General features: G+C 44.8%; 3 protein-coding genes across 4 annotated transcripts; 2 read left to right on the top strand and 1 right to left on the bottom strand.

The window, feature by feature from the left end:
- Positions 1–421: 421 nt before the first annotated feature.
- LOC133973511 (solute carrier family 22 member 2-like) lies at positions 422–4,704 on the top strand. Its single transcript, XM_062411425.1, has 11 exons — positions 422–1,116; positions 1,242–1,345; positions 1,452–1,606; positions 1,696–1,864; positions 2,565–2,679; positions 2,944–3,044; positions 3,143–3,357; positions 3,429–3,537; positions 3,626–3,738; positions 4,070–4,169; positions 4,454–4,704. Exons 1-11 carry the CDS (start codon positions 715–717, stop codon positions 4,545–4,547), a joined length of 1,677 nt encoding a protein of 558 aa, XP_062267409.1. The 5' UTR covers positions 422–714; the 3' UTR covers positions 4,548–4,704.
- Positions 4,705–6,278: 1,574 nt separating this feature from the next.
- On the top strand, positions 6,279–10,981 carry LOC133973512 (solute carrier family 22 member 2-like). The gene is made up of 12 exons (XM_062411426.1): positions 6,279–6,752; positions 7,230–7,277; positions 7,355–7,458; positions 7,620–7,774; positions 8,003–8,171; positions 8,751–8,865; positions 8,942–9,042; positions 9,115–9,329; positions 9,725–9,833; positions 9,904–10,016; positions 10,182–10,281; positions 10,770–10,981. Exons 1-12 carry the CDS (start codon positions 6,399–6,401, stop codon positions 10,855–10,857), a joined length of 1,671 nt encoding a protein of 556 aa, XP_062267410.1. The 5' UTR covers positions 6,279–6,398; the 3' UTR covers positions 10,858–10,981.
- On the bottom strand, positions 10,979–20,459 carry plg (plasminogen). 2 transcript variants are annotated; one of them, XM_062411424.1, is made up of 19 exons: positions 20,301–20,459; positions 19,266–19,401; positions 19,056–19,162; positions 18,653–18,767; positions 18,385–18,524; positions 18,047–18,167; positions 17,807–17,925; positions 17,389–17,551; positions 17,180–17,298; positions 16,621–16,780; positions 15,642–15,841; positions 15,400–15,548; positions 15,209–15,302; positions 14,855–14,969; positions 14,687–14,761; positions 14,409–14,549; positions 12,224–12,330; positions 11,887–12,032; positions 10,979–11,378 (listed from the first exon to the last, which is right to left on the bottom strand). In XM_062411424.1, exons 1-19 carry the CDS (start codon positions 20,374–20,376, stop codon positions 11,217–11,219), a joined length of 2,445 nt encoding a protein of 814 aa, XP_062267408.1. In that variant the 5' UTR covers positions 20,377–20,459; the 3' UTR covers positions 10,979–11,216. The 2 variants fall into 2 exon arrangements, with proteins under 2 accessions (XP_062267408.1, XP_062267407.1); XM_062411423.1 differs by having other exon boundaries at positions 15,400–15,841.
- Between the last annotated feature and the right edge of the window lie 1,365 nt (positions 20,460–21,824).

The following is a 21,824-nucleotide window of genomic DNA, read 5'->3' as shown; positions in this document are numbered from 1 at the left end:
ACTATGGACAAGTTTCTGATTCATAAAAGAGGGGCGGGGGGGCCCCAACTACCCCTAACCAGCTTTGGGGGGGCCCAGCTTGCAAAAGTTTGAGAACCCCTGTTCTAAGAGAACGTCAATAACAGAAGACTTGATGTACACTTGGCTCTGATAACGTGAGACTTGATTAGAACCGGTTTCAAAGTCCCCCCCCGGACTTTGATCCCACTCATTTCACTCTTGACTTGGACTCGTCTCAAAGGACTTCAGACCTCGACTTGTCTTATACTAATAACTTGTTTTTATAAATTAACCAACCAATGTCCCTTCAACTTACTGAGAACTTCCCCGAGCTTCAGGTGGAGCAGCCCTTTAAAGAAGTGCATCTTGTTTTTTGTGTCTCACTGATTCACAGAAGCTTAACGGGCAGCCCAGGCAGGTCCACGTGTTCCCGTCTCTGTGTTTACGTTAATAAACTCCCGGCTAGTCAATGGTTCAAATGACACACGCACTCCGAAGAAGTGATGACGAACATGATGTAATGCTCAACTCCACTGGAGCTACGTCTGTCCTGGGACCTTTGCTCCTGCTCATCCTGATTAAAACCTCCAGAACAATGAGGAGGCTCAGATTCCTGTCCACTCTCAGATAAGCTGCAGGCGCCTCAGAGAAGAAGGAGCTCAGTTTGGATCTTAGCAGATTTCTTTTCAGGGGAAAGACAACACATCTGCAGCCATGACCACTTTTGACGACATCCTGGAAGAAGTTGGCAAATTCGGCCGCTGTCAGAAGCGCATCTTCGCCCTGCTGTGCCTGGTGTCCATGCCGTGGGCCGGTGTGTACGTGGGCATTGTGTTCCAGGGCTACACCCCCGATCACTGGTGCCGGGACTCAGCGGTGGTGGAGACGAGGCAGGCCTGTGGCTGGAGCCTGGCTCACAGTCGCGAGCTGACGCTGCCTCAGGTCAACGGCTCCGGAGGCGTGCAGCCCAGCAGCTGTGAGCAGTACGAGCTGGACTGGAACAGCACCTCCCTCACCTGCGACTCTCAGGAGCTGGACCTCGGCAGAACTCCCAGAACTGCTTGCAGAGACGGGTGGGAGTACGACTACGAGGGACGACAGTCCTTCGTCACTGAGGTGCGTCTCCTGACCTGCTGAACTTTTCCTTTAACTCCATTCATCTTATTTTACAAAGGTTACGTTGAGATCCTGAAGAAAAACCAGGATTCAAACAAAACTAACTTTGTGTGTGTGTGTCCCAGTTTGACCTGGTGTGTGCAGACAGCTGGTTGGTGGACATGTACCAGGCCACGCTCAACATCGGCTTCCTGATTGGAAGCATTGCTATTGGTTACCTGGCTGACAGGTAGGTCTGCGATTGGTTGGTTCGTGAGTCAGTTAAACCTAAATGTTCTGGATCGTTGCTGCGACACATTAAACTCACTGATGTCTCTTTGTGTCTCTGTCTCCAGGTTTGGCCGGAAGTTGAGCTTCCTCATGTCCAACCTGTTCAACGCGATCACGGGGATCCTGGTGGCCGTGGCCCCGAACTACGTGTCTCTGCTGGTTTTCAGAACGCTCTACGGGTTCGGGGTGAAAGGAGGCTGGGTGGTGGGATACGTGCTGAGTAAGAGCAACGTGGACATCTCTGTTGTCCGTCTCTCCTCCTGATGCACGATTCAATGTGTGACACGTGTCCCTCGTCTTTGTCCTCAGTCACGGAGCTCGTGGGAGTGGAGCAGAGACGGACGGTGGGAGTCCTGTACCAGATGTTCTTCAGCGTCGGCATCCTCCTCCTCCCACTGCTCGCCTACTTCATCACCGACTGGCGCTGGCTGCAGGTCGTCATCACCGTCCCCTACATCTTCTTCCTGTCCTACTACTGGTGAGGTTCACCACTCGGACTCCTGTCCTTTGTCCTTTCAACAGGAGCCAACGTTCAATGCTCTTTACTTCTTCAAAAAGCCAAACACATATTCCAAATACAGTCGCCAGCATCTGACAAATCATTCGAGGTCACGCTGGTTATCAACCAACCAATCCTGAGTCAGTCTCAGCTGTCAGTCATGATGTCCAGCCCCTGTTGTTATGTTTTTGAATAACCAATCAAAACCAAACTTAAGTGAAACATAAACAAATAAACAGCAAGAATCTATCCAAAGCGACTTACAATTAGTGCATTCAACATCTATTAGGGGCTATTTAGGGATTCAGAATCTTGCCCAAGGACACCTCGACATGCAGATGGGGAAGAGTGGGGATTGAACCTCCAACCTTCTTGTTGGAGGACGACAGCTCTACCCCCTAGGCCACACCTGTATGTCCCATAAATTAACATGGAGGAGAAAAGAGGAAAAAGTTACAGCTACGTTTAGTCAGTTATTAAAAAAGACAGTGGGACATGTGAAGGTCTGATAATCACACATCTCTGTCCTCCACGTGTGTTTATGAAACATTCTTGTGGTTTTGTTTCATATACACAGATGAACAACATGTAGTTTAATCTGTATATTTACTCAGCCTGTTTTAAATAAACCAATAAACCCGTCTGTTTGAAGTTCTTCATGAATGTTCTTGTCTCTCAGGTTCGTCCCCGAGTCTCCACGCTGGCTTCTGTCTCAGAACAAGAGGTCCGAAGCCGTGAAGATCACTGAGGACATGGCCAAAGAAAACAAGAGAACTCTGTCCAAGAACATCGAGGTAACGGCTGCGTTATTTTATCATAACTTTCATTTCTCTCCACTTTATCTTTTTCTTTCAGCATTTTAATATTTTGTTTATATGAAGTCGATTCTTATGTTAATTTCCCCTCATGTTATATTTGATTGTTGTTTATATATAATCACATCCTTCAAGGTGCAGTAGAGACATCAATCACTTTATACAGTTAAATTGTAAAAAACTGAATAAAGCGAACAGGAGGAATAAATAATAAATAATAAATAAAGATGTATGTTTCTTCAGACTCTGACGGACGACAACGCCGCCTCCAGCTCCGCCTCCTTCATGGACCTGATCAGAACTCCCAACATGAGGAAGCACACTTTCATCCTCAGCTTCAACTGGTGAGTTTAAATTCATTCAGATTATTATATCTGTGTTTCCAAACTCGATCACAGGAGATAACCCCCCCCCCCCCCCCCCCCCCCCGCTCCCCCCCCAGGTTCACCAGTGCCGTGGTCTACCAGGGTCTGATCATGAGGCTGGGGATTCTGGGAGGAAACGTCTACATCGACTTCCTCATCTCGGGCCTGTTGGAGTTTCCCGCCGCCTTCCTCATCCTCTTCACCATCGAGCGGATCGGCCGACGTCTTCCCTTCGCCGCCGCCAACATCGTGGCCGGCGCCGCCTGCTTCATCACGGCCATGATCCCTGACAGTGAGTACGAGGACGGGTTCCACAGACAGGAAGTGACATGACCATCATATTAAACAGTCATGTTCTTACAGGTATGTTCTGGTTCAAGACGGCGGTGGCCTGCGTCGGGCGGCTCGGTATCACCATGGCCTTTGAGATGGTCGTGTTCGTGAACACCGAGCTCTACCCGACGTTCGTCAGGTGGGATCCGTTCTGCACTGTATGTGTGAAGTGCATATTGTCTTTATATATATATAAACATATGAAACCGTGGTTGTGTTGCCTGCAGGAACCTGGGCGTGTCGGTCTGTTCCACGCTGTGTGACATCGGAGGCATCGTGGCTCCGTTCCTGCTCTACAGGCTGGCCGTCATCTGGCTGGAGCTGCCACTCATCATCTTCGGTGGGTGCTGACGTTAGTGTGAAGATGTTCTGTAGACGTCTGGAATCATCAGGCCACCGAGCGACCGATGCTTTTATTCTCTTGACCTGTAGTCGATGTGCGTGAGGATCATATAAGTTCAGAGTCAAAGAATATGGAGGTTTTGAAACTGTTGATTGATGCAGTTTCATGCAAATCTTCTAAAAACTTCTTTATTAATATTGAAAAACCCACTTTTTCGAGGGGATAGTGAATTGAAAGTTAAACACAAGATGTAACAATGATAGATTTGAGAAGAACATAATCATTAATAAAGGTAAATATGTAATATTGGTTGTGTTGTGTTGTTCAGGGTCTCTGGCGTTCGTGGCTGGAGGTTTGGTTCTGCTGCTGCCGGAGACCAGAGGCGTCCCACTGCCCGACACCATCGACGACATCGAGTTCCCCCACAAGTGAGAATCCACGTCTGAACACACACGATAAAAAAACACAAAGTATTACACAATAGAAGTGTCATTTGCCCGTATGTGTATGATTAGTATGTAAACTGGTCACTTTATTAGGTACACCTGTCTTCTCACATCTGAACTGAAGCACTTGAGTAGGATTATTGTGTTATTATCTCACAGCTGAGCAGTTGGATCAGATCTAGATGTTCTACCACCAGTGAGGTTCTAGACGTTCTCTCTGTCTCGTCCGAACATGATGTTGATGTCATCGTTTTGTTTTTGTTCAGAATGAAGGAGAAACTTTCACTGAAGAACCAACAGCTGGACAACCTGCTGCCCAGCGACGATGTGTCCTCCAACAAAGAGCCGGCGACTGTCTGACCTCTGACTGACCTCTGACTGACCTCTGCGTGACCTCTGTCTGACCTCTATGTGACCTCAGTCTGACCTCTGTCTGAGACCAGAGTATTTATTTATCATGTTTGTCTGTGACTGTGTGTCTGTGTGTGATGTCTGATCAATAAAATGTGCATTTTTATTTAAACGGTCAGTTGTTGTGTTTTCATAAAGATTCGTCTTTTTATGAACATGTGACCCGAGCTGATTGGTTTTCCATCCTGGTTACCACTGTAACGAGCTCTACTTACAAATCAACTAAACTTGGTTTTGATAATAAAAACAATTTCTGTGACCGATTGATTAATGAGAAATGCATTGTGATTTAGGTGAGGGCTTCACAATAAAAGCCAAGTTATTATTTTATCTATTTAATGTTTTGGTATTTTCTATAGCTCTTTATAGATCCCACAAAAAACACATGCATGAGATCATTTTCTGACTTCACAACTTAATTACCTACTTTAAAACGTAATACTCTGGAGCTAAACTGGAGAGTAATGCTTCCTTCAAACACACATTTTTCACACACACACACACACACACACACACAAACAAACATTAAACTAGATGCAATAAAAAGCCTATTGGGGCTTTATGCTGTGGTTTAATGTAACTTAAAGTTTTTTTTTTTTTTTCAACCCGGGCCCTGTATTTATAAATGGGAGTAAATTAATCTTTCAAAACTTTAGGAACCGTCTCAGTAGATCACCTCCACTGGAGCCCTGACACAACAACAGTGGTCACAATGTTATCTAATGGGGCAACTGCGACAGTCCATGAACTGTCAAATTTTACGCTAATAAAAAGCTGATATTAACATCCAGGGTCTTTGCTAATATTCTGACAACATCACACATCAACAAATAGTCTCCTTCTCAACTGTGGAGCTGCCCGCTCGCCCCCCCACACCACCCCCCCCCCCGTGCTTGTTGCATCTGTCCTTTCCTCATTGACTCTTCAGTTTGAAGCATCCCTCCCCATTATACTCTGCAGGGAAACAGATTCAAATTTAAACTATTATTTCAAATCCTAATTCTCATGTTTCCATGTTCCTGCAAAGGTCCAACTTTCACGAGACCTGAGAGAGAGACTCGTGTGTGATGTCGCCGCCAAAGACCCAGAGAAACAATTCTCTCTCTCTCTGGTGGGAATAAAAGCATCTTTAGTGGACATGTGATGGACGGTCGCAGTTTCCCCACAGGATTCCATTCTGTCGTGTTGTGGCAGCTGGTGAAAACAATCCACTGGACAGATTCCAAGAGGTTCAGTGAAGCAATTATTGACACACTATTGTTTATTTATTCAGGGCCAAGGATAACAAATAGCTGATTTCCCCTTTAAGAGGAGAGCTGGGCTTGAGTGGAGAGGTAAACTCCACTGAGTGTTGGTCCAGCTTCAGTTATCGGACACTTTGTTGTCCGGATCGTGTGTAGAACTGTCTGAGGTTGTGAAACTGCTTGTGAGTCTGATTTCACAGGTTTCATGTTCGGTGTCTCGTCCGATGCAGAGTTAACCTGAGTTCAATTCTGCAGCTGTTTGACATTCAACAGCGTCTTTGTGATTACGCATTAATGAAGTTGTGTAACCACGGCCACACACTTCAGGCATACTAAGGAGAATTTGTTTTGGCCTGAGCCCAGTTCAGGTTCACTCACTGATTACATAATAATTCAGCCATTCTCTGTTTGGCTCCAGCGCAGCTTGGCTCAAAGATCGATCCCCGTCAGAGACACGCAGAGTGAACGCCTTCAAAGTCTCCACAGCAGGAGGGAGCCATGAGCTGAAAACAAATCTTCCCCCCGAAGCATTGAGTCCGAGAGTTGGACCAGAGCAATGACGACCTTCGATGACCTGCTGGAGGAGGCCGGCACGTTCGGCCGCTGCCAGAAGAGAATCTTTGCTCTGCTCTGTTTGCTGTCGCTGCCTTTTTCAGGCGTCTACGTGGGCATCGTTTTCCAGGGCTTCACCCCCGATCACTGGTGCCGGGACTCTGCGGCGGTGGAGAGGAGGCAGGAGTGCGGCTGGAGCCTGGCGCACAGTCGCCGGCTGACGCTGCCTCAGGTCAACAGCTCCGGAGGCGTGCAGCCCAGCAGCTGTGAGCAGTACGAGCTGGACTGGAACAGCACCTCCCTCACCTGCGACTCTCAGGAGCTGGACCTCGGGGGGGTGCCTGTGACCACGTGCAAGGTGAGAGCTCTCAGGTTGTTTCTGCCTCACCAAGAAGTTGTGTGTACACATGTGTGTTTGTCTTTAAGCAAGATTACACAAAAACATCTGCACTGCATTAAGACTTGGAGAAAAGACTTGTTTGGCTCAGGGTGGGAGAATTCAGATCTTGGTGCAGATCCAGATCAGGAAGTGTCTTTTCATTTTCTGAAGTATTTACAGGTTGTAATGATTTCCCAGGGAATGATTTGTGAAATTTGATTAAACAAATCAGGCAGATTTAGGATAATGATATTGACTAGTTTGTTTCAGGTGTTAAGTTGTTATTGTATTTCACGTAACGTCTCCTCCTGTGACCCTAAAGTTTTTAAAGCCCTCGATGACAACAGAGCTTTCACGAGGTGACATACAGTCGCCCTCTCTCTAGGAAGTGGTGTGCACAGAATTTCAAGATGTTTCCATTTGTTCTGATCACGATGTTGGATCCGTGTCTTTCAGGATTCCTGGGAGTATCAGTATGAAGGCAGGAAATCCTTCGTCACAGAGGTGAGAGGGGGTTTCAATTCACTACAAAACTGTCTCAGACGTGATCACATATAAATCTTCTTCCCTCTTGGTCCCAGTTTGACCTGGTGTGTGAGAACGCCTGGCTGGTGGACATGTACCAGGCCACTCTCAACGCGGGCTTCCTCGTGGGCAGCTTCGCTTTTGGGTACTTTGCTGACAGGTGAGGTCCCGACCGTCCCACAGACACCGCTACCATGTCGGATCAGATGTATCCTCCCCTGATTCATCAACAGGGGCCGAGCATAGTTTCTCAATCTAGAGCCACGTGTCAATCTGAAGAACTTTCTCCAGGAACGTTACATGTTGTCTCTCCGTCCGCAGGTTTGGCAGAAGGATCAGTTTCCTCGTGTCTAACATCCTGAACGCCATCTCCGGGCTCCTGCTGGCTGTGGCGCCCAACTACATCTCCATCCTGGTGTTCAGGACCATCTTCGGCTTTGCAGTCAAAGGCGGCTGGATGACGTGCTACGTGCTGCGTAAGACTCTCTCCAATTAAATATTCAAGTTAAACGAGTTAAATCTTCTCAACAGTAACATATTGATGGGTTGGTTGATCAGTGACATGGGGTTAAGGTTTCTGCTTCTCACAACCCAGGATGAACTTTGTGCTCCGTCCTGGAACAAACATTTCCAAGGTGTTTTCTCTCTCGTCCAAATGAGACTTTGACTCAGTTTAGTGATGATACACTCGTCTTCTCCGTCAGTGACGGAGATCGTGGGGGTGGAGCACCGGCGGACGGTGGGGATCCTGTTCCAGATGTTCTTCAGCATCGGCAACCTCCTCCTCTCACTGCTCGCCTACGTCATCACCGACTGGCGCTGGCTGCAGGTCGTCTTCTCCGCCCCTTACATCTTCTTCGTGTCCTACTACTGGTGACAAGCTTTATGTTTGCATGTGGTCGTTTTGTGTGTTTCAGAGGGAGTTGGATGATCTTATTGTTCATATTTTAAGTGTTTACAATCTCATAAATTTGGTTGCGGTCATTGGTCGGCCCCTTGTCTGTGTTTTAAGGACGATTCCATTAAAAAAATCTTCTTATTAATGAAGAGCATCATCTTCATCACCAGTTGTTCATTAAATATATTATTCCATCAAATTTCAAACACTTTAGGGAACACAATATCAGTTCCCTAAATAGATCAATTCATTTTTGAGAGAAATTGTCAAGCCTTTATCGCAATATTAAAGAAAGTGATATTTATAATTTATATTATATTTTTTCTTTCTTTCATGTCTCATTCTTCACTTACTGTTCATTTAAATCTGTATAATAATCAAACCTACAAACTCACAGTCAGGAGGTGAAAACATAACCTCCTGTCTCCCCTCTGCTGGAAGCGATTTTATAAAATCACCTAAATGTTATTACTAATAAAAAGTAAAGAAAGAGTTTAGTTAAGTTTCGTTCAGCAGCAGATGTGTTGGTGAGAGAGGTTCTCTCTGTGGTTCAGGTTCATCCCAGAGTCTCCGCGGTGGCTCGTCTCCCAGAACAAGTCCTCCAGAGCCCTGGAGATCACCGAGGCCATGGCCAAGGAGAACAAGAGGAAACTCACCAAGACCTTCGAGGTGGATCCATCGAGCAGCTCTTCAGATTAATGTCCAGATTCTACTTCACTGTTTCACACACGGCTTCTTGTTCCAGACGCTGTCTAGTGATGAGGGCGACTCCTCCTCCGCCTCGCTGCTGGACCTGGTCAGAACCCCGAACATGAGGAAACACACCTTCATCCTCATGTTCAACTGGTGAGGCGTCCGGTAAAATCACGATTCTTCACCTGGACCCAGGAGATGCTGAGTCTCATTGACCCTCTGCAGGTTCACCAGTGCTGTGGTGTACCAGGGCCTCATCATGCGGGTGGGGATCGCCGGAGGAAACGTCTACGTTGACTTCCTCATCTCTGGACTGGTGGAGTTCCCCGCCGCCTTCCTCATCCTCTTCACCATCGAAAGCGTCGGCAGGCGTCTCCCCTTCGCCGCCGCCAACATCGTGGCCGGAGCCTCTTGCTTTATCACGGCTTTTATTCCCGACCGTGAGAAAAACTCTTGGATTCTGTTTTGTCCTTTTCTTGCTTCCAACGGAGGAAACTTAAAGGTTCATTGTGTGAGATTCAGGTGAAAGGTCGTATCGGCAGAAACTGAATATAAAATAATCCTAGAGATGTTTTCCCGAATGTTTAATCATCTAAATTGTACAAATGTTTGTTTTCTCTACCTTCAAATGACCCTTTATATTTTTATATACTTTATATTAAATACCTTATATTTACATCAGGAGCGGCTCCTCTCTACAGAGGCGGCCATGTTTTCGCTTACAGTAGCCCAGACTGGACAAACTAAACCTTTTGAGTTTTTATGAAGGCTGAAGCTTCCACAGGTTCTCTCTCATGTTTGAAATGCACCTGCTCTTGTGTCCCTGTGGGGTCAGACATGTTCTGGTTGAAGACGGCGGTGGCCTGCGTCGGGCGGCTCGGTATCACCATGGCCTTTGAGATGGTCGTGTTTGTGAACACCGAGCTCTACCCGACATTCGTCAGGTGAGGTCGACTCCATCGTCTCTGCTCCTCAGGCTGATGATGAGGCTGAAGGTTATTGATCTGTGTGCAGGAACCTGGGAGTGTCGGTCTGTTCCTCGCTGTGTGACATCGGAGGCATCGTGGCTCCGTTCCTGCTCTACAGGCTGGCCGTCATCTGGCTGGAGCTGCCACTCATCATCTTCGGTAGCTTGTTCTTTTAGAAGATTTGAATTTCACAGGAGAAAGATGAACGATCGGTCGCAGAACCACACTGTGATTTAAAATAATTTTGATCTGCTCAGATTTTAACGAACTGAGCAGTGAAGCTGGAAGTTTGATTCAGTTTTAAATCTCTGTGATGTTTCTCAGGAGCCGTGGCGTTCATGGCTGGAGGTTTGGTTCTACTGCTTCCAGAAACCAGAGGAGTTCCTCTGCCGGAGACCATCGAGGACATCGAGTTTCCTCACAGGTGAGAAGGAAATGAATCACACTAAATTATTTCTTCTTATGATTACTCAATTAAAGAATAAGTGCTTTGAAATTGTTGCTAATTTATGCTAATACACTGTAAACAATGCATCTGGTTCGTCCAATGACATTGTCATGTCCATGTCCAAATAAAATCAAATCAAAATAAGAAGACAGATTTTTTAGTAAAATAAATTAAATCTAATTTGTAATTTGATTGTTAATGATTTATAAGTAAAAGAGACTTTTTATTGATTGAACCATTGATTGAACAATGGTTCAATCAATAAAATGAACCATTGTAATAAATGTCCTGATTTAACTGGTTTTAATGGAGGTTGTTTCTGTGTTGTTTTATTCCCATGTATCTTTCAGAGCACTTTAGACAAGACTTCCATCAAATGTTAACTCTTGATGCTGTTTATAGGAATGAATGAAGAAAGTGTTTTTATCTACGACCAATAAAATACATTTGTTTTCTGTTTCCAGGAGGAAGGAGAATCCGCTGGAGAACCAACAAACAAAGACACTTTTAAAAGTCGACCTGACGAGCAACAAGGAAACAACAAGTGTGTGATTGTGTTTGATTTTGTGTATGTGTGTGTATGTTCATTTTGCTTTTGCAACAACATGTTGACATGTTGATGAAATCAAGGAAATAGTTTTTTATACAATTTCTATAAAGTATGACTTCCACATTTCCTTTGTATCAAGTTTTATTTTTCAGCTCTTACAGAAAACACATATTTACTTTTCAATACCAGAACTTTGCTTATTGTGCTTCGGTTTAATTTCACTTCAGCTCCAGTGACACTTTGTTAACATCAGAAAATACCAAACAGACACGTCAGCACATCTTCAAAAATCTAAAATCTAAAATCAACCCCTGTCTGTGACGTGTTTGAAGCTGTTTGGGTGGAAAGTTTTGTTTTTGATTTAACCGGCTTTGATGGTTGCCTCGATCCAGTCCTTGAATTTGGAGACTCGGGCGTAGACGCCGGGTTTCATGGCGTTGGCGCATCCCAGACCCCAGGAAGTGACGCCCTGCAGGATGTACTTGTTCTGAGCGGTACACACCAGGGGGCCACCGCTGTCGCCCTGCGGAGACAAACACACACATGACGATGGTTTCAACTTCACTCAGACAGGAAGGAAACACTGTCCAAGCAGGAAGGACAGTTTCAAATCAAGTGACTTTTGGTGTTTGGTAAAAACCTACTGATACCTAAAATAACAGATCTAGTTTTTTTTATCTGAATTGTCTGAAATCACAGTTTGGATGAGGTCATGGACGGTTCAAAACATACATCATCTCAAAGCGCTTTACAAAAGAGAGAGACCTTAGATTTATAGAGAAACTCAACTCTCCCAACCATGAGAAAACAATTCTCTAATGCTTTTACTTTTAATTTGACCATTTTAATTTACTGGTCTGTAATTCTGTAATATTTCCCTTCCTTCTTTCCCTTTTTCGAAGGAATTATGAGTTATTCATTTATATTTCAAGGGGAAATGCTGGTTAAAAAAGTACAGACCAGTAGAATAAAGTGTTATAGCGTCACAATGTGATGCTTGTGTAGTTTTCTAAGTGTTTCTGGTTTGGTACCTGGCAGCTGTCGTGCCCTCCCTCGATGTTTCCGGCGCACATCTCGTGTTCTTTGACTCGTCCGTTCAGGTAGGACGGACGGTTACAGACCTTGTTCTCGATCACAGGGAAACCAGTTTCCTTCAGGATGCCATCACCCCCAGTGCCTGCAACACACACTTCCTGCTGTTATCCACCATCAGGGTCCAAAACAAAATCAATAAATTACCTGGAAAAGGCTCTAATGTAATGTTTTTAAGAAGTGAAAACCAAAACGTCCTCACTTTTCAAAAGACCTCGTAGTGTGTAACAATGAACCAGGTCCCCACAAAGACATCAGCACAAACACGTACTGTACCTTGAGTCTCACCCCAACCAGTGACGTAGCACTCGGTTCCACTGGGGACGATGTAATCTTTGTCTGGGAGACACGCCGGCAGGACTTTGTCGTTTATCAGAGCCGGACTGAAAACACAACATCACCATCAATAAAGAGTGGAGAGCATTTTAGATCCTGGTTAATCTGTTACACACACATCAGGAGCTCGAGCTGACGTCCTCAAACGGACTGTTGAGTTTGAACGAACCAAAAATACCAAGAGGTTTTATTCACAGTGATTTAAATAACAGCTCCCCAAAGGAACCATTTCAATCGCCCCCTGGTGGCTGGCTGCTGTATCGGTTATAAGTGCTGCCTCCTCCATGTTAGCAGATGGGTCATGAGCCAAACTAAAGAGCTGGAACACACGTCAAATACATTTTTCTCAAAGACTGATTGACAGCTGAGGACTAATACTGTGCTTCTTGATTGGTGGCATAGCTCCATCCTTATTATGGGTGCAGGCACCACTAGGCAGTGCATTGCATGGCGCAACGCCATGCACTACATATTACTATTCCCACTCTCAAATCCCCAAACGGAGGTCCTCAGACATGATTTTTAGATATTTGAGGTGGTGAGATTGTCTCCTTCGCAGACATGTCACTCTCAAAACTCTCAAGTATTTGATTGATGTCGGTGCTAGAGCGTGAAAAAATGTCTCTTCAATTAAAACTAATGATGATTCTCGGAGGAGAATTCATGAAATGAGAAGTACGTTTCTAAACTGCTCTTACAGCCTCATTTTTTGACTCTAAAATATAATATAGATATGTACTTGTTCGTCCAAGCCTTGTGATTTCCACGGTGTTTTCATTTCACGGACAGGAGTTACAGATTTTGAATTAGTGTCACAGGTGCGTCGTTAGTGAAGTCACACACGCTGAGGAGGGGGGCCAGAGGGGGGAAAGGAGACAGTGAGATCTATTTATAAACTAGCGGAGGGGCAGTGACCCAGAGGTGGAGAGATCAAGTCCAGGTGAGGGCAGGTCTATCATTGTCTTTCAGAAGGGGACTATTGAACTTTTTAAATATACAACCCTCAATGATTTGAGCTACGATATGATTGGCTCTTCATCCCATTCCTGTTTTAGTGTGAATGAAGTGATAGTGATAGCGCCACCTAGTGGTCGGTTTCTGAAAATTAAGTTTTAGCAATCGACCCCAAAATTCTGTGACATGATCAGAGTCAACACCTTATGAAGTCAAGACCATTACTGCATGCACACTAATAGTGATAGCACCACCTAGTGGTCGGTCTGAAAATGAAGTGTGCGCAATCTGCCCCAAATTTGACACACGTCATCAGATGCCAGACCTGAACAGATATATGAGGGTGTATTCATTGATAGGGATAGTGCCACCTAGTGGTCAAGGTGAAAATGAAGTTTTAGCAATTGGTCCCAAATCACACACACTTCATCAGATTCCTGACCTGAAGAGACCTATGAGTGTGTATGCAGTGTTACTGATAGAGCCACCTACTGATCAAGTCTCTCTCTCTCTCTCCCTCTCTCTCTATATATATATGGGTCTGTCTCTCTCTCTTAAAGCAGCCAGTCTGTCTCTCTCTATCTCTCTTTTATACCAGCCAGTCTATCTCTCTCTCTCTCTCTCTCTCTCTCTCTGGGTCTCTCTCTCTACTCTGGTTTTCTCTCTCTGTGTCTCCCTCTCCCTCTCTCAAATTGACACAGTCTGTCTCTCTTCCCCCCCAAAAAAAAAGATTTAGTCCGGAACCGGCAAATTCTAGGCACCCATTTCGAAATTTCTCGGCAGGAGGAATATTCTAGTTAAGATCTAAGATGGCGCCGCGTAAGGCTGCTTCGGTGATTTGGTGCGCAATGTTCTGTCTTGTTTTTGCATTTATTTTGTTTTGTTAGTTTTATGTATAGTTATTTCTTTCTAATGTGAAGTACTTATTGTGTTTTTATGTTCTTTGTTCAATGTATGCACCTTCTTTACCAAAACAAATTCTGATTCTGATCCAGGAGGTGCCTCCATCTTTATTTACAGACTGTGTTTTCAGGCCTAAATTTGCATATATAATCCCCAAAAGTGACTAAAGCATTAGCTGTGCTGTATCTGTATATGCAGCAGCAGTAAATGAGTAATAGTTGTAGTGTCAGTGTATCTGTGGTGGTTCAAGGATCCGTCCCATGTTCACCTCTCCAGTTTGAGCAGAGCGATGTCGGCTCCGTTCGGTCCCATCACCAGTTTCACCAGCCTGCGCTCCTGTTTGGACGGCTCATTGGCTCGCTCAGTGTGGACTCCCATGACAATCAGGTACGCTTGAGGCCGCTTGGACCTACGGTTCATCACATTTACCAACACACACACACACACACACACACACACACACACACACACACACACACACACCAGTTAACCAGTGGCTGTTTAACTGTAGGATTTTGTGTTCAGATGTGTCTGAGTGTCCCTGACCTCTCCAGGCAGTGGGCAGCCGTGAGGACCCACTGACGGTGAATCAGAGTTCCTCCACAGAAATGAAATCCCGCACTGGTGGAAAGAGACAAACCATTAAGGATACAAGCTGGACGGTATAATTACATCATGTTTTTGTGAATAATGATTTAGTGTTGGCGTGCTCACCTGGTCCTGAGGCTGATCTGCCACGGCCACGAGTGAGGTTTGGAAACGCAGCCGCCGACAATACGTCCGAAACAGCGCCTGGGTTTGGTGACTGGTGAACCGCATTCCAGTCCAACTGCCAAGAAGATCATTATTTAAACTTTACCATAGGTTGGAAGGATCTGGTTAAGTTTGACCAGAGGGTTGAGGCAGAAATCAAAATGTCTGGTAGCCAGGCCAGGGCTTCAACTAACTAGCTAAACAAAAGTGAAGGCAAACCATCTGGATCGCCCCCTGGTGTTCAGCTGCAGTATAGGTCACAGACCTCCACGTCATTCTAAACTTACCACTGTGGTTCTGATAATGTTCACGTACCACAGTCAGGGATCTGACAGTAGTCCCACTTCTTGTTTCTGTCGGTGGTGTAGCACCACGGCCCGTTCACGTCGTTGTCTGGATTTCTGCAGCTCTGCCGGTGACAAACAAGGAGATATTCACGACTTCGCCAGCGGTCAACATTAATTTCAATATCGAGATGTCGACAGGTCTGAGTGCAGCTCACTTACATTTCCCTCCAGGCCCTTGGTGGGGTGGGACACTGGGGTGAAGCTGCTGTGCTGGTGAGGACTCTGAGCGCTCCAGGCCTGGCAAGTCACACCCAGGATGGTTATGGAGGTTGGACCTTGGTATGTTCCTCCATTTCCAATCTTACAGTCTGACATAGATACACAAAGAGAAGCCAGGGGGTGAATAAAGGATTCAAAAAAATTACAAACAATCTCAAACTCTGACAGACGGGTTGACCGACCTGTCGCTGCTGGGGCCTGGGTGACGGTGGAAGGGATCTGGGGTACGGTGGGTTTGGGTGGGGGTGGTCCTGGTGGTCCTGGAACGATGGCGCTACATTTTTCCAAGTTGCAATACTCCCAACGGACACTAGGGTCCATGGTGTAACACCAAGGAGCTCGGTCTCCTTCTGGGTTCCTGCACAGATTCCTCCTGAGGTCCCTGTGAAAAGAGAAACTCTGGAACATCAGAGCAGCAGGTACCAGCAGCCTTTGTATTTAAGTCCTATAGAGGCAAACTGAAATTACCACCAGGGGGCAGGATTGGCCTTTGACTTTGAAAGTAGCCGGAGAAGTCGACGCTGTTTGAGCAAATTCTGCCAATTTTCAACAGATATAGATTTTAAGAGAAAAGTCTGGCCAAATATACCATATTGATCTCAATCTACGATATTATATATATATAAAACACTAATGGAATTCTCATTCCAACTAGCAATACGGCTGTTGTGCTAAGGTTTTAATAAAATAGACTATGAAGTGGTTTGTTTTCATGAATGCAGTCCTACAGCCGTTCAATGTGCAGACTGTTTGGGTTCAGAATACGCTCCAGTCAGCAGCAGCTGTGATTGGCTCTGGGTCAGAACTGGTCCAGTGTTCGTTGGCTAATCCTCACACATCATTCATCATGTATGTGACAACCCAACACGCCAGTTACATGTAGCTCGCTGTGGGTCTCAGCCACTTTGGCTCCTCCAGCGTGAGATTCATTTGCTTTTATTCAATGTGACTTCTCGGACACATTCCGCTGGGAAATCAAACCTGAGCCATTTACAGTTCAACCTCTGAATTCGATACCAGTTTGAAATGAACCACACGCAGAGACAGGTGAGTCAGCTTGTGGCCAAACCCCTGAACTCATGTCATCTCTGCTTTAGTCTTTATATGAACGGTACTTGACAACGTTCTCTGAGCTTCACTGGAGGTAATGGACGGACTCACGCCGCGGGGTACTCCTGTGGAGTCTTCTTGTGGCTGTGAGGAGTCATGGAGCTCCAGCTTTGACATTTCTTTCCGCTGATGGTCTCTGACGTGATTCCACGGTAACTCGTCCCATCGCCCACGTAACAGTCGTCCTCCTCCGGGGGGGCCATGGCCTCGTCTGAGGGACACGAGAATACAGTCTATACTGAGGTAAATTCAGTTTGAACAGTTTAACTCATTATTTCAAACTCCTTTGTCTTGATCTTTTCCAAAATGCATCTATCTACAAACTGTCACCACTATCTAAAACAGTACTTAGATATAATCTTTTTGAAAGGCTCTATTTTAAATCTCTAGTAACTAAAATATTTAATGTTTGATTGTTCTCTTAATAATAATTGATTTATTGAAATCATCCCTTGAACCCCCAGAAATAATCTTCACCCCTAGACTGAGAACCACTGCTTTACATTTGACCTTCTACATAATCATACCAACTAACGACTGTGATTTGTTAGTCAGTTTTCCTCTGAAGCTGCTGCAGCTGTGAGTCCATCACACCCCGGGCGTCTGGTACCTGTTCCGGCTCCACAGCTCGGCACCCTGCAGTACTCCCAGCGCGTCTCGGCGTCGGTGGTGTAGCACCAGGGCATCCTCTCATTGTCAGGATTACGACAGTAGTTTCCATCGAGGCCTCTAGCAAATAAACACGTAATCACGCCGTCACCAGGTAGAACATGAACTAATTTGTGGTGTTGTTGTTGTGTTGTTAATGTGAGCTCGTACTTGCAGGGGTAATTGTCCGGGGTGCGGTTGTGTCTCTGCGGCGTCTGAGCCGACCAGCTCTGGCAGGTTTTGCCGGACTCGGTCACGGCCACGGTGCCTCGGTAGGCCAGGCCCTCGCCGGTGGCACAGGTCAGCTCCGGGACGATGGTGGGCGGCTCGGAGGCTGAGGACAGAGGACGAGACGGCTTGGTGAGGAATAAGAATCATTACTTTCATCATCAATTTTCATATCTGTTATTTGATTAATTGTAAAACACTAGTAATAGTAAACACAAGTTTCCACATCATGATTCTCTGGATAAATTTACTCTGGTTTTTCCTGTAAATTGATTCTGTGCTGAATGTTTATACCTGTTGTCGGTATTATCGTGATTTTATACTTTTAATAGCGTTTTTTTAAAAACAGAGGAAGACTTACCGCAGCGGGGAATGGAGCAGATGTCCCATCTCTTGGTTGAGCTGGTGGTGAAGCACCAGGGTCGGGGGTCTCCATCAGGGTTTCTGCAGTAATTCTCTTCAAGATACTTTTCTGGGAGACTAGAGAAAGGATACATAGGACTGTGTGTTCGCTTTAGCAAATCTCATGTGTGTGTATTGACTCCAGTAAATCCTGCTAATGGTAGATTTGTAAATTCAGGTGCGGTTTGTGTGGTCGTACGCGCTGGGGATGTAACCGTGGTTGTGAGGTTTCTGGGAATCCCAGCGTTGGCAAGCGAAGCCGCTTTGAGTGGTGGAGATTTTTCCTCTGTAGTCCTCACCACTGCAGTGAATACACTCCTCTGTAGGACACACACACACACACACACACAAACACAAACACATGTCACACTACACGGGCGGCTCGAATGTCCATGGAGGCAAAAGAGACCTGGAGGTCCGATATGAACCAATCCAGTGACTTTAGATGTGGTTCCATTAGGGGACTGTTGGTAGTTGGCAGGCTACTGGGTCCAAGTGTTAATATTAATAACAATATCACCGACAGATGGATCTCACCGGTGCAGCTGGCTACGTTGCAGTGCTCCCACCGGGTTCTGGAGTCGGTGGTGTAACACCAGGGCCCCCCGCTGTCTCCATCAGGGTTTCTGCAGAAGTTAGAGTCCAGGTCTGCCAGGGGGTGAGTCTCTGGTGTCATGCTGAGAACAGAGGAGAGATATCAAACGACAGGATGACGTGATGTGAAATGATAGAACATGTGAATACGTATAAAACATGTGGATTCATACAAAACATGTGGATTCATACAAAACATGTGGATTCATACTTCGGCACGTGTGGGAACTTCGCTTTCCATCTCTGACACGTCTTTCCCGACTTTGTTCTGGACTTTGTTCCTCTGTAATCTGTTCCCAGTCCATGTACACACTCCTGGAGGTATTCTACACAAGAAGAGAAAACAAGAGCACAACACAAGACACAATCAACATCACATCTGACCCCTGATTGAAATGTAACTGCTAATAAGGTGGAACGATTGTTGTTCTGCTCACTGCTGTAAATATTGATCGGCTAATCAAGCTCATCAGACTGTTCCGTCCAGTGATGCAACTCGGGCTGTTTAACCTCCTCTCCACTGTGTTTGCAGACACAGTCCAAACATCGCTGATCACGCAAAAACAGTCTAAACATTAACCACAGTGTGATGAGGAGACAACATCAAGTCTTGCCTTGTTTTTCATATAAAGCTGCACTGGGTCGACGCAGGATCGTCTCTGATTTGGAGTTCTCCGTGGCCGTCCAACACTCCTGATCCTTCTCAACGTACATGAACGCCCTGTGAGAGACACAGAGTCGGGTTGAGATGCTGAGGCTTGAGTCCAGCTCAGCTGGTGAAGGTCTAATACACAGTGTGTGTGTGTGTGTGTGTGTGAACTTGCTTGCAGGTGAAAGTGGTTTCACTGTCACATTTGGTGGCACATTCAGCAGCAGAGCTCAACGTGTACTGACGCTTGTTCAGCGAGAGGATCCACGCCCCTTCGGTTTTGGCGTAGCCTCTGACGTCTGTACCGCTCACTAGAATCAGAATAAACATTTCAATGTCAATAAAACATAAGCTACATTCGGACTCAGCCCCTAACTCTGGTTTCATAATTTAATGAGTGAAGCAAAATGTTGATAAACAAGATGAGAACAAAGCTACAAGGGAACTTTTTTTAATTAGATCACTAAATAATAAAGTGTTAAAAAGAACCTCATAGTTATTTAAATTGAGTCTTTGGGACAGATTTGAGGTTTGTGGTTGTTTGAGAGTATTAACAAAAATTGTAGGACCTAAGATTGAACCCTGGGGGACACCTTAGTTGATATAATCAGACAACAAGTTAGATTATCAGGTGGAAACTTTAACCCCAACACTCGGACACCAAAGGGTTAATTGCGTGACCAGCTGTTATTGCTGTGTCTTCTATGTTTGTAGTTTTTATTTAATTTTGTAGAAGTGAATTAGAAGAGCCACCGTTGGCTCAGCCTGTTCCTTTTAGTATTTAGTCTTCAAATTTGTTTTTCATAACATTAGATTCAAACCAAACTAAATTCATCTGAAGGACAATTTGAATTATATGTATCCAAACAAAACATTAAATCATATTATTTTTCCTCTCAGTCAGGAAAAAGGGAGGAAAAGCAATTCAGAACCTTTCATATTGTCCTAATGACTCACATGTAATTAAATGTGATATTTGAGATATTATCCACGGAATCATTAATATCAGATAAACTATGTTTGTGTTTCCACTTCAATTGGCTTTTCTTAGATCTGTTTCTAAGAACAAAACAAATCTCTCTCTTAATGTTGATTGACAGTTAAACATTTGATCCGATGAGGTGATTTCCCCCCGTGAAGCAAATCACTCTCCATCACAATTCTTTTTCAATATTTCCCTGATTCATAGTTGTAATAGTTTGTTTCTTACCGGTGCAGGTCAGGGCTCCCAGGAGGAGAGCTGCTGTGTACAGGTCCATGGTGCGACCCCGAAACCAGCAGCTCATAGTCGACTCACTCCGGTTATATTGATGCGCTCCTTTGGGTGCGTTGGGTCGACAACCAGGACAACTCAGCCGTTAGTCAATCATTGACCGGAACAAGGACGGCGACAGATCAACAGGTCAAAATTGACAAAGTGTTACCCTGCAAAATCACAGTGTGTCGTCCGCTCTGGAAAGTTCTGGAAATCCACAATGATTCCTTGAAAACCGTTCTTTTGAAGTTACAGTAGATTAAGAAGAATTTGTGATTTCTTATCGCCATGTCCCCTGTTGTACGTCGGTCGCCATTTTGTGTAAATGTCCCTGTGTTGTGTTAAAAAGCGGCACATTAAAACACGTATCTGTTGTAATGTCATGATGTAGTTCAGACCTGGTTTTCACTTGGCTGGGGGTGTACACATTGAACAGACTAAATAAGTTTGACTTGATAAAAGGCAAAGTTCTGATATTTAGTCGCCTCAGGAAAGACACTAATAATCACTTCAGGACAGATGTTCAGTTGTGTGTTATGTCTTTAAAATTTCAGATTCGTGATAGCACAGAAATCCAGATGTTGCCTTTTTCCAAGCGTTGTGCGACGGGCGGCCCTCTGGCTTTTTCAAACCCCCTGATCTGGATGAGATGAGATCAATACTTAAAGTTAATCTTCAGCTAAAGGGACACACGTCCTCTGCAGCACACAGCAAACAGCTGATTACAGAACAGCTGAGTTCAGACGGCTCCGTCTCGTAGGACAGAAGAACCAACGTTCGGTTTAATGTGTTCAAAAGATACAAATACTTACATTCTGTACAACTAAGGGGATCATAACATCATCTTTCTGTTTTTAAAAGTGTATGAAGAAGATAAGAAATGAGGATTTATGTCCCGAATAACATCCAAAGACATCTGGAGAGTAAATTAAAAGGTTGTTCCAGATGTGTTATAGGTATAAAGAAAACTCTGATTTGTATAATTATTTAATTTAGTCTAGTTTAAAAATAAATACACTTCTTCTCTCCTTTTATAAAATCTGTTAATGAACAAAATGTCAACACTTTGTCTGAAAAAGGATTTAAGCAAAAATTTGAAAAGTTAATCTACTGACTTTTATACTTTTACTTGTGTAACAGTTTGAATTCAGGATTTGCTCTAATAGTGTCTTGAACAGTATTTTATCAGTAGTATATAGTTTTGTGTTTCAGTGTGTGTGTGTGTGTGTGTGTGTGTGTGTGTGTGTATACTCACAACAACTCACTTCAATCCCCTCAATCTCGTCTATAAACAAACGGGGACCAAGCTTTTGACTTCATCAATCTTATGTGTCTTTCTCTCCCTCTGATTTTAACATATCTATATCTATATATTTAATATCTATATAAATACATCTGACTCCACGTGACTACTTATATATGTTGCAGCTGTATTTCACAGAGAACCTGGAGCAACAGAATTAGTTTTCTGTGTTTGTG

The sequence above is a fragment of the Platichthys flesus genome, chromosome 18, assembly GCF_949316205.1.
Source record: "Platichthys flesus chromosome 18, fPlaFle2.1, whole genome shotgun sequence".
In the NCBI taxonomy this organism is placed as follows: domain Eukaryota; kingdom Metazoa; phylum Chordata; class Actinopteri; order Pleuronectiformes; family Pleuronectidae; genus Platichthys; species Platichthys flesus.
The sequence above is the reverse complement of the archived record's forward strand: the minus strand, read 5'-3'. Positions and strand labels throughout refer to the sequence as shown.

Excerpts from the sequence above, each read along its gene's own strand:
- plg (XM_062411423.1), bottom strand. The coding sequence starts at position 20,376 with ATGAGCTGCTGGTTTCGGGGTCGCACCATGGACCTGTACACAGCAGCT. Across the intron at positions 19,163-19,265 it reads GAAACCACTTTCACCTGCAA|GGCGTTCATGTACGTTGAGA; the intron begins GCAAGTTCACAC and ends TGTCTCTCACAG. Across the intron at positions 18,168-18,384 it reads CAACGTAGCCAGCTGCACCG|AGGAGTGTATTCACTGCAGT; the intron begins GTGAGATCCATC and ends TGTGTCCTACAG.
- LOC133973512 (XM_062411426.1), top strand. The coding sequence starts at position 6,399 with ATGACGACCTTCGATGACCTGCTGGAGGAGGCCGGCACGTTCGGCCGC. Across the intron at positions 8,866-8,941 it reads AACTCACCAAGACCTTCGAG|ACGCTGTCTAGTGATGAGGG; the intron begins GTGGATCCATCG and ends TTCTTGTTCCAG. Across the intron at positions 9,330-9,724 it reads CACGGCTTTTATTCCCGACC|ACATGTTCTGGTTGAAGACG; the intron begins GTGAGAAAAACT and ends CTGTGGGGTCAG.
- LOC133973511 (XM_062411425.1), top strand. The coding sequence starts at position 715 with ATGACCACTTTTGACGACATCCTGGAAGAAGTTGGCAAATTCGGCCGC. Across the intron at positions 1,607-1,695 it reads GGTGGTGGGATACGTGCTGA|TCACGGAGCTCGTGGGAGTG; the intron begins GTAAGAGCAACG and ends CTTTGTCCTCAG. Across the intron at positions 2,680-2,943 it reads CTCTGTCCAAGAACATCGAG|ACTCTGACGGACGACAACGC; the intron begins GTAACGGCTGCG and ends ATGTTTCTTCAG.